This window comes from Kogia breviceps, chromosome X (assembly GCF_026419965.1).
Source record: "Kogia breviceps isolate mKogBre1 chromosome X, mKogBre1 haplotype 1, whole genome shotgun sequence".
Lineage (NCBI taxonomy): Eukaryota > Metazoa > Chordata > Mammalia > Artiodactyla > Physeteridae > Kogia > Kogia breviceps.
This window is the reverse complement of record NC_081330.1, coordinates 121395408-121411400: the sequence shown is the minus strand read 5'-3', so window position 1 is coordinate 121411400 and position 15993 is coordinate 121395408. Positions and strand designations below refer to the sequence as shown.

Here is a 15993-nt window from a genome sequence, read left to right as displayed (position 1 = left end):
CTGAGAAAATCTTACAGGGGACCCTGCTCTTTTAGAAGTTTGGATTTGTCTGTCTGCAGAGAATATTTTTAGGAAGTAGTGTGGCTGTCTACCCATTTTATCATACCACTCTGGGTAAATAGACTAGTCACAACCAAAGGGAAATCAGGGATCTCCCTAAAGCTCAGCATTTATGTCACTCGCCATTCATGCATTTAGTGAGTACTTACTGGTCACTCTCTGGGGATACACTAGTGAATCAGACAGCCTTGGTCCCTGCCCCAGTGGGGCTTAGGATGGGTCTTCAGTCTAGCTCAGAGGACACATTCACCAAGTAATGGATAGAGTGTCATAGATGTTGTTGATCTGACACCACATGTAGTGAGGGAACACCTCTTAGGGATACCTACACTGGCCAAGGAGCCGGGGACCATTTCTTGAGAAGCGATGTGTAAGCGGGGGCTCACAGCATGCATAGAGTTAGGCAGGAAAAGGGAGGGCCGATAAAAGTGTTTCAAACCAAGGAATAACATATTTGGGACCTCCTTAGAGAACCTCGAGAATTTCTTGTGGTCATATGAGTGGAGAATAGGAGGAGGAGGATGGCAGGAATGAGACCAGAGACAAGGAGCTTCCTGAGATAGTCACAGTGGGTGTTGATACAGGGAACAGATGAACGCCCTCAGACGCGGTGGGAGAAAGGAGACTGTTTAACGCTAAAGGAGGTGGTAGGTGGGAGAGATGGTCCTTCGGGTCAGGAGATAGTACTTCTGCTCCCAGGTAGCGGTACGAATCTGCTGATTTTCTGTGGCACCACCCATTTAATCAGGGGTGCCAGGCTCCCTGGGCCGTTCTTAGCGGGGTCTTCTCCCTGCCTGAGTGTTGTGAGTCAGCCCACCTGCCCCCTCAGCACGGGCCAGTAGCAGAGGCAAGCCTGCCCTAACTTACGGAGCATTTTCTGTGTGATGAGATTTGAAGGCCAGTTGCCCGGAGCAACCCCCACTACGACCTGCCTCAGGTCGCTTCCTGCAGCCCAGATTCTGTACAATGTGGACTTTGAAATGATATTTGTCTAGAAATACACCTTCATATCATAGTGCAAAAAGAGCCTTGATACAACTGTCTTTTCAGGTCTTTAGAAAAGTTAATTTTGTGTTTTCGTTTTGTCTTGTGAAGTTCGTATGTTCCAGCTTGAATTTCGTTCTATATATTTGCTCATTATTATTAGTGAAGAGATTTATATTAGGGCTTGCTGAGATTTCTGTTTATTAAAAACTCCCCCAGATTTATCATGGGATGAGTTAATCTAGGAGAGGAGGGGCTTTTTTCCTCCTCTTTTGATCGAGAGGGAAGGAGAAAATAAAGATGGGATACTTCGGGTCTAAGAAGGAAAGAAAATAAAAAGTAGCCTTGATCTTATGTAAAGTAGGGGGGAGAGATTACTTGCTGAGATAAGTTAGAACTAGAGACTGGAGAAGGGCAAGATAAGTTTGAAACAGCTACTAAGGTGAACTGGGAACTATGCTAACAGTCTTTGAAAGCAATGAATTAAAGGCCCAGTATGGATGGCCTGTCCACTGAGAAAGTGGAGCACTGTCGATTCACGCTCATTGTTTCAAGTCCTCATTAACAAGGAACATGCCCTACGGTTTAAGAGTCGTACAAGCATTTATTAAGGGAGAAGTCACAAATACAATAACCATTGTACTTGAATGGAGCATAGACTCTTTTTTATTCTTTACAGACTATCTATTTAACTTTGCAACTGCTGCTACAAAAAAGATAACTGAATCAGTTGCTGAAACAGCACAAACAATAAAGAAATCAGTAGAAGAAGGAAAGATAGATGACATCATTGATAAGGTACATTTAAATATCTTTTGGAAATAGAAGTTTATGAAATTTATTAACAGCTAATATAATCGTCCCTTCTTCTTACGAACTTTATTAACCCAAGTAGGGTATCATATTCTGATAAATATCATATTCTTGGGGTTTTTTTCTCTCTTTTTTTGTATAATAAGTAGCTATAAGTTACCTGATTTAAATAACCTTTGTTTTTGTTTTAATATATTCTAAAGTACATTGATACTTTTGGGTAATACTAAGCTTTTCATATTGTGAGTTTAATTTTCAACTATAACCATTTCAGAATACATTTATGCCTTTGTATCATTTGGGTAAGTTTTAAAAGTCCTAGACCAATAGGAGCAACCCTTTTAAGACTAAGGAGTGAGTTTGTCCATTTTTGCAGTGGTGGGGTACAGGCCCAGGGAATTTCATTTATGTTGGTAACTATTTGAACTAAGGAGGTCATCAGTTAAACTTTAGACAGCTTATTATTTAGATATTTTCGTTGTATGTATGATTTGTTAGAATGAGATTTGACCTGTCTTTTATTGTTTTATGGAATAAAACAAAACTTCAGTTTTTAACTCATTTTATTTTTGCATTTGAAAAGATCATCTGTCATAAAGGCAGCTGAACACTTAGAGTTCAGAAATGTCGAAGATCCCCTCTTATTGGGGAAGGGAAGAAGTATCACTTTTTTTAGTCTCTTTATTTGAAGGAAATGAATAAAATATCTCAAATAGACTTCACAAGTTTTGCATGTAATTCTTATCTAATAATAAGCTTCTCAAAGTAAGATAACTGTATGTATTTTTTAACAGACAATTATAGGAGACTTCCAGAAGGAACAGAAGAGATTTGTTGAGGAGCAGCATATCAAAAAATCAGGTATGGTTTACACATGGCCTGCTCTCCTGCCAAAGGGCCCGCTAAGGCTCTGAGAACACAAAAATGTCTTAAGTTAACACCCCCATCTTTCAGGTAGCACAAAGACTAGTGGGGACAAACCTATAAACCTTCAGGGTTTAAAGGAAGCAAGGAAATAGTTCCTGGCGGCTATGATGGTGGGTGAGGTAGCCCTTCTGGGGAGCTGGCTCTGACAGAGAGACAGTGAGCTTTCATTTCTCATTTTATCACAGGTCCAGCACAGTGTCTGATGTACACCTAATAGGCACTTAGCAAATGTTGGCTCCCTTCCCATTCTGTTCAGAAGAAAAAAACGAAAGAGCTTTCCAGGGAAGTGATAGAGGGCCGTGAAAAGTCACAGGGAGTTTGGGAGCTTACTCAATACATTTCTTTACTGACAAGTGCTTGTTTAAATGTTTGCAGTTGCAAGATCTCAGAATGCCTGCTTTTACTGTTTGGTGGTGTGCCGACACAAAACTGGCCTCATGACTTTGAATTTGGCAAAAGTAGTGTAAAATACTTAAGTTGGTTTGAGCAGTACCACAGATTCGAAAAGAACTAGTTAGTCCTGTGGTGAGTTCCCATCAGGCATTGTTGCTCCTAAGTACTCAAAAGTGGGAAGTAGCTCTTTGGGACAAATAAACTACTATACAGGTTAGCATAACTTAGTGATTCATGGGAAGCACTAAAGTTGACCCTGGCTCAGAGACTTGGTATAGGAGCTCGTTGGTGCCTCTGAGATGGGAACTGTGGAAAGAGTGGGGGTGAAAGATTTGGAGGCAGGTTCACATTTTTTTTTTTAGTTGAGTGAAAGATTCTTTAAATTCTTTAGTGCTTTACAGTTTTCAAAAGTTTCCCACACTTGATTTTGTATAATCCCATAATAACCCTTTTTTTAGCCCCTTCTCCTACATTGCCCCTCCCCCACTCCACTGGTAACCACTAGCTTGCTCTCTCTTTCTGTAAGTCTGCTTCTTTTTTGTTATATCCACTAGTTTGTTGTATTTTTTAGATTCCACATATAAGTGATATACAGTATTTGTCTTTCTCTGTCTGACTTATTTCACTTAGCATAATGCCCTCCAAGTCCATCCATGTTGCTGCAAATGCAAAATTTCATTTTTAATGGCTGAGTAATATTCCTCTGTGTGTGTGTGTGTGTGTGTGTGTGTGTGTGTGTGTGTGTGTGTGTGCGCGCACGTGCGCGCGCGCACATATGTGAGTATATTTATATACACCACATCTTCTTTACCCATTCGTCTGTTGATGGACATTTAGTTTGCTTCCATGTCTTGCCTATTGTAAACAGTGCTGCAGTGAATATAAGGGTGCATGTATCTTTTTGAGTTAGTGTTTTTGTTTTTTTCAGATATATACCCAGGAATGGAATTGCTTGAGGTGCTTATTAGACATCTGGTGAGAGGAACATGTGCAAAGTCAAGGAAGGGAACAACGGTGGCATATTGGGAAAATCCATTCCTCAGTCACACTAGCCACATTTTAAGTGCCTGATCACTACATAGGGCTAGTGGCTCCCATGTTGGACAGTGCGGACATAGAGCATTTCCATCACTGCAGAAAGTTCTGTTGGTCAGCACTGCTTTAAATTAATGGAACGGGGTTCAGCAGCAGTTTAGTCCTGTTTGAAGCATGGAGGAGAATTCTGTCTGCTGATGCGGATTGTTAGTCAAGTCATGTAAAAACCATGAGAGTAGGTGAGCTCCTCAGTGAAGAGCGTGTCAAGCGTGAACAGTGCTGAGTAGAGATCTACAGTGTTGAGGGGATGGGGAAGAATGGAGGGAGTCGGCAGTTTCTGAGAGCCTGCTGGGCACTTTATATACAACATCTCCTTTAATAAAAGGAAGGATCAGCAAGGTTAAGTAATTTGCTGAAGGTTGCTCAGCTAGTAAGTGATGAAACACATCTGCCGTTAAAACTAGTGCCCATTTACTTGAGAGAGAGAACAGCTAGGAGAGAGAAGCAATGAAAGCACAGAGAGGGAAGAATTTCAAGGAGAGCAAGGTCAGGTGAGTTCCATTTACAGTGACCATGAGGAAAGGCACGTGCATCTCTTCCCTTAACGGTCACAGTAACTCTGAAGTACTTCCTATTATTTCCATTTTCCAGATAAGGAAACTGGCCTAGGGAGAAAAGAACTAAGAAATATCCATGGGATTGGACAAGCAGGAGGTTATTGGTTACCCTAAAAAGAACCATCTTAGAGGAACAGGGAGATGAGGGGGTGTCTCCTCCATACCAGTAGCTTGGGCCTTGGGAGGACCTCATTATTCTAGGGTAAGTGGTATGAGCAGAGGCTACCCAAGGTAAATAGACTGAAAATGGAGACCAAAATGTTAAACAGTGTAAGAAAAAAGTTTTGAAGGGGCTTTACCCTAACTTTTTAAAAAGTATGAGAATATGTTAATTTTACCTTATAATTAACAGAATTTGGATTATAATTGCCACCATTTGCTTGTTTAGGATGAGCCAAAGAATGAACCAGATGCCTGTCCATGTGTGTGTCCAGCCATCCATCCATCCATCCATCCATCCATCCATCCATCCATCCATCCATCTATCCATCCATGCATGCAGATAACTTTTCTATCAGTTGGTACCCAATAGGATGTGTCTTCCATTTGACTTTTGAAGAATAATAGTAAAAGGCACTGTTTCTGCAAAAATATGAGGACCAGCCCTTTTGTTTACTGCCTCCAATTTGCCCTTTTCTTTCTTCATTTGCTTTCACTCCTGACAACCCTTTTCTCCATTCCTAAACCCTTATCTTGCAACCTCCTTATCACCTTTTGTCATGAATCAAGTACAGTAACTTTTTATAAAGGCTTTTTATTTGGAAATAATTTCCATGTACAGAAAAATTACAATAAAACTAGTACAGAGAACACCCGTATACCCTCCACCTAGATTGTTATAGTCCATTTGCCTTATCATTTACGTTCTCTGTCTCACTCTGTGTCTTTTTTTTCCGTTCCATTCAGTGTGCATTTCCTATGGTACCATTTCCAATGGTACAGTTACCAGCTTTAGGAAATTTAACATTGATATCATATTCATAGTCTAATTTTGTCACTTGACCCAGCAATGTCCTTTATACATTTCCCCCCTCAGTACAGCATCCAGTCCTGGGTACAGTTCTGCACTTTTTGTCATGTCTCTTAGCCTCCTATAATCTGGAACATTTTCACAGCCTTTCTTCATCTTTTATGACATTAATGTTTTTGAAGAATACTCCCCCCTCCTTTTTTTAAATAGACCATTTCTCGTTTGGGCTTTGTCTGATATTTCCTCATGATTAGATTCAGATTATTCATTCTTGGCCGGAATACTACATAGCTGCTGTGACCTTCTCGGGATATTGCCTCTGGAGGCCCACAAAGGCCATCTCTCCCTCGTTAGTGATGTTGATTTTGGTCACCTTGTCAAGGCATTGTCCAGTTTTTCCATTGTATAATTTAAGGAATTTTTTAAATCAAATGCATACATGCCTAAGATTCATATGTTAAGTCTGAAGATTGTGATGAGCGTTCGTATTTGGAACTTATTAGTAAATTGCTAAAATGGCTATGTGGAAGCTTTCTCATTCTTTCAACCCACAGATCGCAGTTTAACCCTTGTAACCTGTTTTTCTCTTTTCTTCTTTGCCATTAAAAACCTTGTAGAAGCAGCGGTACCACCATGGGTTGATAGTAATGATGAAGAAACAATTCAACAACAAATCTTGGCCCTATCAGCTGTAAGTATCTTGTGATACCCTGTATAGAAATACTTCCTTCCTATCATGACTTTATCCTTAGCAGAATGTTTTTCTTCTATACAATTTTTAAAATATTTTGAGATGTTAGGAATGTACACATCAACTTTCATCATTTTTTTTCACTGACTTTAAATTTGCTTTTTTCTTAGGTAGTTTTCTCTTATTGGAAAAGTCTAGCCTATTACACAAAATAATTGTTTCAGCCTTGAAAGGATTCTTTTATGTTATTAAGACAGTCTTTTGAGATGTGTAATCATGAAGTTTCTAGACAGCATTCTAATTCTTCTGAATGAAATGATTGTATTCTAAATTTTCTCTTTAACTACTATATGTATTTGTCTGAAACTGAAGTTGAAAGAAAGAAAATTCCATATGCTGCACCACAAAATGTTCTCTCAGGACTTCAGAGGGAACAGAGTGATACCACCTAACAATCGTGTAGCACCTGACAGTTTCAGGAAACACCTTCTCACACATTATCTCTTTTGAGCCTCGTGGTATGCCTGTGAGGTGGGTAGGGGCTTTTATCACCACTGTACAGGTGTGGGGACCGAGACTCTCAGATATGACCATCACTTTTTTTTTTTTCGTGGACGTCTGGCATGTGGGATCTTAGTTCCCTGTCCAGGGATCAAACCCACACCCCCTGCATTGGGAGTGTGGAGTCTTAACCACTGGACCGCCAGGGAAGTCCCTGACCCTCAGTTCGTGTCTGTGTCTCCACTGGGCTGTGAACTCTCAGCAGAGGCTGACTTTGATCTCTGTCCTCAGCATACAGAACCCCACCTGGCATGGGACGCAGCGAATAAGGCTTTTTACTATATCAGTGGTTTTCAAGCTTTATTTTTAACCCACTCTTTTTTTTTTTCACCGAAGTCAGAAATGGAAGCTTGGTCTAGAAAACAAACAAGTGTAGAGCTGGGCTTTGCCTCCCTTCTAGTGCCCCAGGGCACTTTAAGGTTTTCTTCTCCCATTAGTAAATCCTTAAAGACCTAAGCATCCAATTCCAGGTTCATTGTGGACACCATGTATTTTGTTTACCATGTTACAGCCAAACTTGACACTGACATCACACACCAATAATTTATCCCCAGAAGGAAATTTTGACAGTGAGACTCGGTGTCATTTGAGGGTAAATGTCAGATACCAACCAAGTCCCCATAACCCCTCTGTCCCCCATACCTGTCCCTCTCCTCATCTTCTACATCTCAGAATAAAAGACTCCAGTTATCCACACATTTTTCTAGGGGAGTCTTTCTTGAGTCCTGCCTCCCCGACGCCATCCTGACAGTGCCGTGTTCAGAGCATAGCTCCAGTCCAGTTCACTGCTGTCACCATGGTTCTGGTGCTATCGTCTTCTGCCCAAGACACCCCATCCCGACTGTTGTCCCATCCTTGCCCCTTTGCAGTACAAGTGCATCTCAGCAGCCAGAGGGGTCCATTTATGGTGAACACACTTCGTGTCACTCTCCTACACAGACCCTTTCAGTGGTGTCTCACCTCTCGTAGACTAAGATCTAAACTCTGTCCGCTGGCTTCTAAGGCCCCTGGCTTTGCACACTGCTCCCTCGTGCCCCACTGGCCTGATTGCCAGCACTCCAGCCACTGTTGCTTTCTGATGTACAAATAGCTCCAGCTTTGTCCTGCTTTAGTACCTTGAGCTTGCTGTCCCTTCTTCCTGGAACCTCACCCTGCACCATTCCACAAGTTCCCAGCTCAGATGACATCTCCTAGAGGCCTTCCCTCACCACGCTTTAGCCCTGCACGCCCAGGTGCAGCAGCTCAGAGCCCTGGCAGTCTAAACCGTTGTGTCTCTCTTCCCGCTCCACCACCCCCAGCTGGAATGTAAGTGCCGTGAAGGCAGGGACTCCATCTGCGCTGTGCCCTGCTGAGCAGGTGGCGTGGAGCTCAGAGCATAGCAGGTGCCAAATGATCATCTGCTGAATAAATGATGCAATAAACGTTGCACCCAGGCACGCCTACAAGAGAGCATCCGAGATTTCGGCATGACCCAGAGGCTTCAAAACAGTCTTCAATCCAACCTTCATGGTGGCTGCTGAATGTGTCAAGGAATAGATTCAATTGCTATACTAGATCTAAAAACACAGTAGGTTAAATGAGCTGTGAGTTTCTCTCCCTCCCTCCCTCCTTCCCCTTCACAGTCAGTCCAGAGGTCGGTGGTCTCAGTAGGTGTGCTTTGCCCAACGAAGTCACCTAGAGACCTAAGTTCTTCTTGTCTTACTCCCAAGCAGCCCCTAGGACATGGTGTGCATGACTGTGTTCCAGCCTGTGGGAACTGGGAAAGAGGTGGCTGTAGCAGACCGCCTGAAGGACGAGACCCGCAAACTGCACTTAGCACTCAGGCACACACCCCTTTGGCAGCTTAGACACAACAGCCACCCCTGTACTCCAGGGAGCCTGGAAATCCGGTCTCTGGCTGTGTGACCACATGCCCAGCTGGAACTCAGAGTTGTGATCCTGAAAGAAAGGAAGGTAGAAATGGATACTGGGAGACGGTTAGCAGCGTCTGCCGGAGTTGCCTGACATTCTGTAACTTACCAGGCACTAGTTTGGGACACTTCAGAGTATGTAGCAGAGTAACCCTTTAAGCTCTTTATATTGGAGGGCCACATAGGACCACGTAATACGTGAAAAGAAGTTGAACTCAATTCAGCAGACCGACTTTAGTAACTACTGTAGGCCAAGCCTTCTCCTAGGACCTGAGATAAATGAGATCCACCCTGCAGGAGCCCATAGGCTTGCTAGAGAGCTGCTCGATGAACGCACATACAGGATTATTCCCTGGAATGAGGAATGTAATACAGGACGCTAAGGACGTGCAGCGAGAGGAGCATCTCATTTATTGTGGAGCGGGATAAGGATGATCCCAAGGAAGCTTCCCAGAAGTGACGACACTGGAGCTGAGTTGAGTCTTAGGAGAGCGTGTGGATGTTTGGGGGACGTGAGGCCGGGTTTGGCATTAAGGTAGGGGGTATCGCGAGCATTTGTGTCTGACTGGACTGTAGGATGCAGGTGAAGAAGTAGATAGGCAGCGGTCATGAGGACCTTATCATACCATTCTGATAAGTTTAGGTTTTTTTCTTAAAGGCAGCAAGGAGTCATTGAAGGATTGTAGTCATAGGTAAAATATGTTTTTCTTGGGGCGGGAGAAATGGGACTGGAGACAGGTGCCCCTTAGGAGGCCGGTGTAGAAACCCAGGTGAAACATGATTGGGACAACTTCAGGCTTTGAAATGTTTCTTTTGGAAGGTAAAATAACTAAAATCCATTGAGGGGGAATTCCCTGGCGGTCCAGTGGTTAGGACTCCATGCTTTCACTGCTGAGGGCCCGGGTTTGATCCCTGGTTGGGGAACTAAGATCCCACAAGCTGTGTGGCACGGCCAAAAAAGAATAAGAAGAAAATAAAATCCATTTAGGCTCAGAATTGTTCTTGCCTTATTAATGTAAGAATTATCAGAAACCAGAAATATTGTTAAAATCCAATATGAGCAAAATGAGATGAAACTGATGCTATTAGTAGCAGTGTAAACTGCTACCATCTTCTGGAGGAGAGTTTGGGCAATCTGTGTCAAAATAATCATACTTTTGGATTAGAAATCCCACTTCCAGGAATTTAGTCTAAAAAGATCACTTTAGAAGGGAATAAAAACTGTTTGTAAAGTGATGTTACTTGCACGGTTCTCTGTAAGGAAAGATTAGAACCAATCTAAATGACTACTGAAGTGGGCCTGGTTAAGTAAATTATGGCTCATTCAGGGTAGACATAGCTACATTGGAGATGGAAAGATGTTCACGACTCTGAGTGGAAAGGAAAAACAGATGATCCACAGGCTGCAAGTGTCTTCCTATTTACATCAAGTTGTATTCACACAGACACGTGCATGTTTGCAGAGAGACATGCAACCGGGAGGGTGTTTGAGGAAATATCTTACAATGGTTGTCTGTGGGTGTTGGGATTTTTGACTTTGTTTTTCTTTGGTGTTCTGAATTTTCAAAAAATGGATGTGTATCATATTTACAAACAAAAAAGGTGTTTAAGGGAAAAAAAGAAATAGAATAGCAACAATCAGTCTTAATTGTTTGAGTGGTCCAAAACAACAGCCTTTTTGCCTTGATTATACTCAGTCTGTGGGAAAGGGGGTGGTTTGGAGACATTCCTTTATATGTTAATCAGTGTGAGTCCTGCTCCATCTCAGAGGAGTTCAAAACCATCCTCATTCCCTAGGAAATTTGCCTAGTCCAGTAAAGCTTTATTTGCCCTTGGATCTTTTTTTTTTTTTTACTTCTTGACTAACTGAAGAGAACTGCTGCAAGAGAAACATGGACTCTGTCAGAGCTCTGCCAGGTTGGGCATAGTAGGTACTGGTGCGCTGGAGATTCACAGTGCTGCCCACTCAGAATGTCCACATTATGTACTGACCATGCAGTCATGGGCCATACGAGGGTTTTCTGTGATGGGGATGTTTTCTCTAACACAGTCTTCGGTTGGATTTCTTTCTTTCTTTCTTTCTTTTTTTTTTTTTTTTCTTTTGGCCACACTGCACAGCTTGTGGGATCTTAGTTCCGCAACCAGGCATTGAACTCAGGCCCCAGCAGTGAAAGCACCAAGTCCTAACCACTGGACCACCAAGGAATTCCTGGATTTCTTTTTAATGAGACACCAGTTTTAATATATTAATGATAAAATGTTTGTATGACACATTTTATTTTGTTACTGTGTTGACTGTACCTCTTAATGGATTGTGAATTCGCTAACCCTTAGTTTAAGGTATCTTAACCTAAGCCTGAGTGCAGCAGCATGAAGAATAATTCACTTGGGACTTCCCTGGTGGCACAGTGGTTAAGAATCCGCCTGCCAATGCAGGGGACACATGTTTGAGCCCTGGTCCAGGAAGATCCCACGTGCCGTGGAGCAACTAAGCCTGTGCACCACAACTACTGAGTCTGCGCTCTGGAGCCCGTGAGCCACAACTACTGAGCCTGGGCGCCTAGAGCCCGTGCTCCGCAACAAGAGAAGCCACCACAAGGAGAAACCCGTGCGCTACAACAAAGAGTAGCCCCCGCTCACCGCAACTAGAGAAAGCCCACCCGCAGCAACGAAGACCCAACGCGGCCAAAAATAGTAGCTCTATTTTTAGTTTTTTGAGAAACCTCCATACTGTTTTCCACAGTGGCTGCACCAATTTACATTCCCATCAGCAGTGTACGAGGGTTCCCTTTTTTCCATATCCTTTCCAACGTTATTTGTGGTCATTTTGATGAAAGCTATTCTGACAGGTGTGAGTTGATATCTCATTGTGATTCTGATTTGCATTCTCTGATGATTAGCGATAATGAGCATCTTTTCATGTGCCTGTTGGCCATCTCTCTGTCTTCTTTGGAAAAATGTCTATTCAGGTCTTCTGCCCGTTTTTTAATATATTACAAATATTTTCTCTCATTCAGTAGGTTGTCTTTTCATTTTGTGAATGGTTTTCTTTGCTGTGCAAAAGCTTTTAAGTTTAATTAGGTCCCATTTGTTTATTTTTGCTTCTGTTTCCTTTGCCTTAGGAGACAGATCCAAAAATATTGCTACGGTTTACGTCAAAGACTGTTCTGCCTGTGTTCTCTTCTAGGAGTTTTAGGGTTTAATGGTCTTACATTTAGGTCTTTAATCCATTTTGAGTTTATTGTCATATATGGTATGAGAAAATGTTCTAATTTCATTCTTTTACATGTAGCTGTCCATTTTTCCTAGCACCATTTATTGATTGATTGATCGATTTTTGGCTGTGTTGAGTCTTCATTGCTGTGCGTGGGCTCTCTCTAATTGCAGTGAGCAGGGGCCAGTCTTCGTTGCAGTGCACAAGCCTCTCATTGCATTGGCTTCTTTTTGTTGTGGAGCACGGGCTCTAGGTGCGCGGGCCTCAGCAGTTGCGGCACACGGGCTCAGTAGTTGTGGCTCGTGGGCTCTAGAGCTCAGGCTCAGTAGTTGGGGCGCACGGGCTTAGTTGCTCCACGGAATGTGGGATCTTCCCGGACCAGGGCTTGAACCCGTGTCCCCTGCATTGGCAGGTGGATTCTTAACCACTGCACCAGCAGGGAAGTCCTCCCAGCACCATTTATTGAAGAGACTGTCTTTTCCCATTGTATAGTCTTGCCTCCTTTGTCATAGATTAATTGACCATAAGTGCATGGGTTTGTTTCTGGGTTCTCTATTCTATTTCATTGATCTATATGTCTGTTTTTGTACCAGTACCGTACTGTTTTGATGACTGTAGCTTTGTAATATAGTCTAAAGTCAGGGAGCATGAGCCAGCTCTGTTCTTCTTTCTCAAGATTGCTTTGGCTATTTAGGGTCTTTTGTGTTTCTATACAAATTTTAGAATTATTTGTACTAGTTGTGCGGAAAATGCCATTGGTATTTTGATAGGGATTGCATTAAATCTGTAGATTGCCTTGGGTAGTATGGTTATTTTAACAGTATTAATTCTTCTAATCCATGAACATGGTATATCTTTCCATCTGTGTCATTTTCAGTTTCTTTTATCATTGTCTTACAGTTTTCTAAGTACAGGTCTTTTACCTCCTTAGTTATTAGATTTGTTCCTAGGTATTTATTTCATTTTGATGTGATGGTAAATGGGATTGTTTTCGTAATTTCTCCTTCTGATATTTCATTGCTAGTTTATAGAAGTGCAACAGATTTCTGTATATTAATTTTGTATCCTGCAACTTTACCAGATTCATTGATGAGCTCTAGTAGTTTTTTGGTGGCATCTTTAGGATTTTCTATGTATAGTATCATGTCATCTGCCAACAATGACAGTTTTACTTCTTCCTTTCCAATTTGGATTCCTTTCATTTCTTTTTCTTATCTGATTGGCAAGAAATGCCCTGGGAATGCAATGGTGACTGAGAAAGACACAGTGCCACTTCTCCGCAGATCATGGCCAGGCAGGGGAAAGGCTCATTGTTGGTTCACTTGCCGAACCTTGGCTGAACACTTGCCACCCTGCCCAAAGGGCCGTTTGGGCAGGGCAGCTCAGTAGCCGTGGGCCGGGTGGCTTCCCCCAAAGGACTCCTCAGCCTCCAGCCTGGCTGTAGGCCTCCCATGATGCTCTCTCCAGTTGAAACTGTTAAAGAATATATGAAAGGATTGGTCATTCTCCACTCTGTCTAAGGCAGGCAGGTTAATGACAGCTCAGTGTACTTCGCGATTGAAGCATTTAGGAGAATTCAGTGTGTCAGATCAGAGATGTGTTATTACTTATTAATTGCAGTCTATGGTTTTCCCCATGTTTTTCCTCTTTTTATGAAAGGACAAGAGGAACTTCCTTCGTGACCCTCCAGCCGGCGTGCAGTTTAACTTTGACTTTGATCAGATGTACCCTGTCGCCCTGGTCATGCTCCAAGAGGACGAGCTCCTGAGCAGGATGAGATTTGCCCTTGTTCCTAAACTGTAAGCAGTGGGCTCTTGAGCCAGAGTGGCATATATGGCCCTGGTCATGTACTGGGTGTCAGAGAAGAAGCATGGGATGGGGGCCAGGATGCTCTCAGATGCTCTTGGTGAAAAGGGGCTCTGCGGCCCTTCAGCAGCACCCTCCCAACCCCCATCCCCCACATAGGGTGCCATAGAATCAAAACTCAGGGTGGACTTTTCGGGAATTTTGGGGTCCAGATGATATGTGCTCTTTTATCCCCAGTTAGAACATAGAATGAATTTTCCTATAAAAACAGCAGAAGTGCCCATGCCCTCCTGAATAAAATTAAGGTCTCCCGAGGCCCATCAGGACCTGGCCACTGCCTTTTCTCCACTCAGACTCTGCTCTCTGGCAGCAGCAGTCTTTTTTTTTTTTTTTTTTTTTTTTTTTTCTTTTTTTTTTTTTTTTTTTTTGCGGTATGCGGGCCTCTCACTGTTGTGGCCTCTCCCATTGCGGAGCACAGGCTCCAGACGCACAGGCTCAGCGGCCATGGCTCACGGGCTTAGTTGCTCCGCGGCATGTGGGATCCTCCCGGACCAGGGCACGAACCCGTGTCTCCTGCATCGGCAGGCGGACTCTCAACCACTGCGCCACCAGGGAAGCCCCGCAGCAGCAGTCTTGTTCTGCTTCCCGCCCGAGGCTTCTCCTCTCTGCAGATCTCTGCTTGTCCATTAAGCTCCAGCACATGCATCCTGACTTCTGTGACATGGCCATCAGCAGAGGCCACCTCCCTTCCCCTCTGCCACCATGGGTTCTTCCTCACCTTTTCTAATTCCAGTGCCTTCTTTTGAACCTGCCCCATTTTTAAAGTCAGCAGTCTTTGGTGTTCCATGACTGTTCCTGTTTTATGACTCTCTCTTCTTGTTGTATGATGCAGTATCTTACTGTTCTCTGAGGACATGAAGTCTGGCTTTCTTGAGATACCCTTTTCGCTATGCTCTTTCCCTGCATCTTGGATTTGGGCTCTGTGGTTCATGCTGCAGGCTTTTCTTACCCATCCTTTGGGACTGTGTGCTCCCCAGGGCCATTTGGGCAGGGCGGCTCAGTAGCCCTGGGCCGGCTGGCTTCCCCCAGAGGACTCCTCAGCCTCCAGCCTGGCTGTAGGCCAAATAACGGGGAGAGCCTGAGCCCTGTGGCTTCACTACATCCGTGTGCCCCCATTCTCAGCTGTACCGACTATCCCTGAGTGCAGAACCGTGGGCTTCCGGTCTCTGCTGTGTGGGAGTTCAGTCCCTGGCTGTCTCACCGCTCCTTGGGGCCTCGGCACCGGCCTTCAGAGCCGCCTGGTGCCTCCTGCCCCCCCGGGTGCCTTTGAGAGAAGAGTGGCAAAGCTCTGGGGTCAGATGCGCTCCTGCAACTCAAAAACCATTCGAATCACCCCAAGCCGCTCATGGGGCTCTCTACTGGCTTCTCAGGACTGTCCAGAGGCCCTGAGGCACTCAGGCGTGTGGCCTGGGGTCCTCATGGCAGGCATGTAGTTTTGCTTATTGCCAATTCTGCACTCCCTCTCACTGCTGACAGTAATTTTAGATTTCTTTTAAGCTTTGGAGAATGGATATTTGGCAAATAGTATTTTTGTTTTGTCACCAGCTACGAAAACTGCCCATCGAGTAATATAATTCCAGTTTCCTACTGCTTATTCTGTTAGAGAAGATTTAGAAATTAGGGTTATTTTTTATGAGTCTATCTGTTAGGAATATTTACTGAAGTATTTATGGATGAAAGGACATGATGCCTGGCATTGCCTTAAAATATTCCAACCCCACCCAAAGAAAAGCATTTATGCAGGGGAGAGGGGCATAGATTTTGAAACGTGGTTGGCAGAATGCTGGTAAGTGTTGAAGTTAGGTCACAGGTACATGAGAGTTCATTGTTCTCGTCTCTCTACTTTTGTTTTGTTGAAATTTCCATATTAAAACAAAACAAAAATGAGGCATCACATACAAATACAAGGCTTCTGGACTTTTCCTTCCTGACATACAGAAGTACAACCTTTT

General features: G+C 43.5%; 1 protein-coding gene across 2 annotated transcripts in view; it reads left to right on the top strand.

The window, feature by feature from the left end:
* Window positions 1-15993, top strand: part of SYAP1 (synapse associated protein 1) — a 32348-nt gene that overhangs the window by 5331 nt on the left and 11024 nt on the right. The window contains exons 2-5 of one of the 2 annotated variants that reach the window (XM_059050868.2): window positions 1724-1842; window positions 2652-2718; window positions 6417-6490; window positions 13835-13974. In XM_059050868.2, the coding sequence (XP_058906851.1) occupies window positions 1724-1842; window positions 2652-2718; window positions 6417-6490; window positions 13835-13974 (400 nt within the window). The remainder of the gene's footprint in view (window positions 1-1723; window positions 1843-2651; window positions 2719-6416; window positions 6491-13834; window positions 13975-15993) is intronic. The other variant, XM_059050869.2, reaches the window with a different exon arrangement.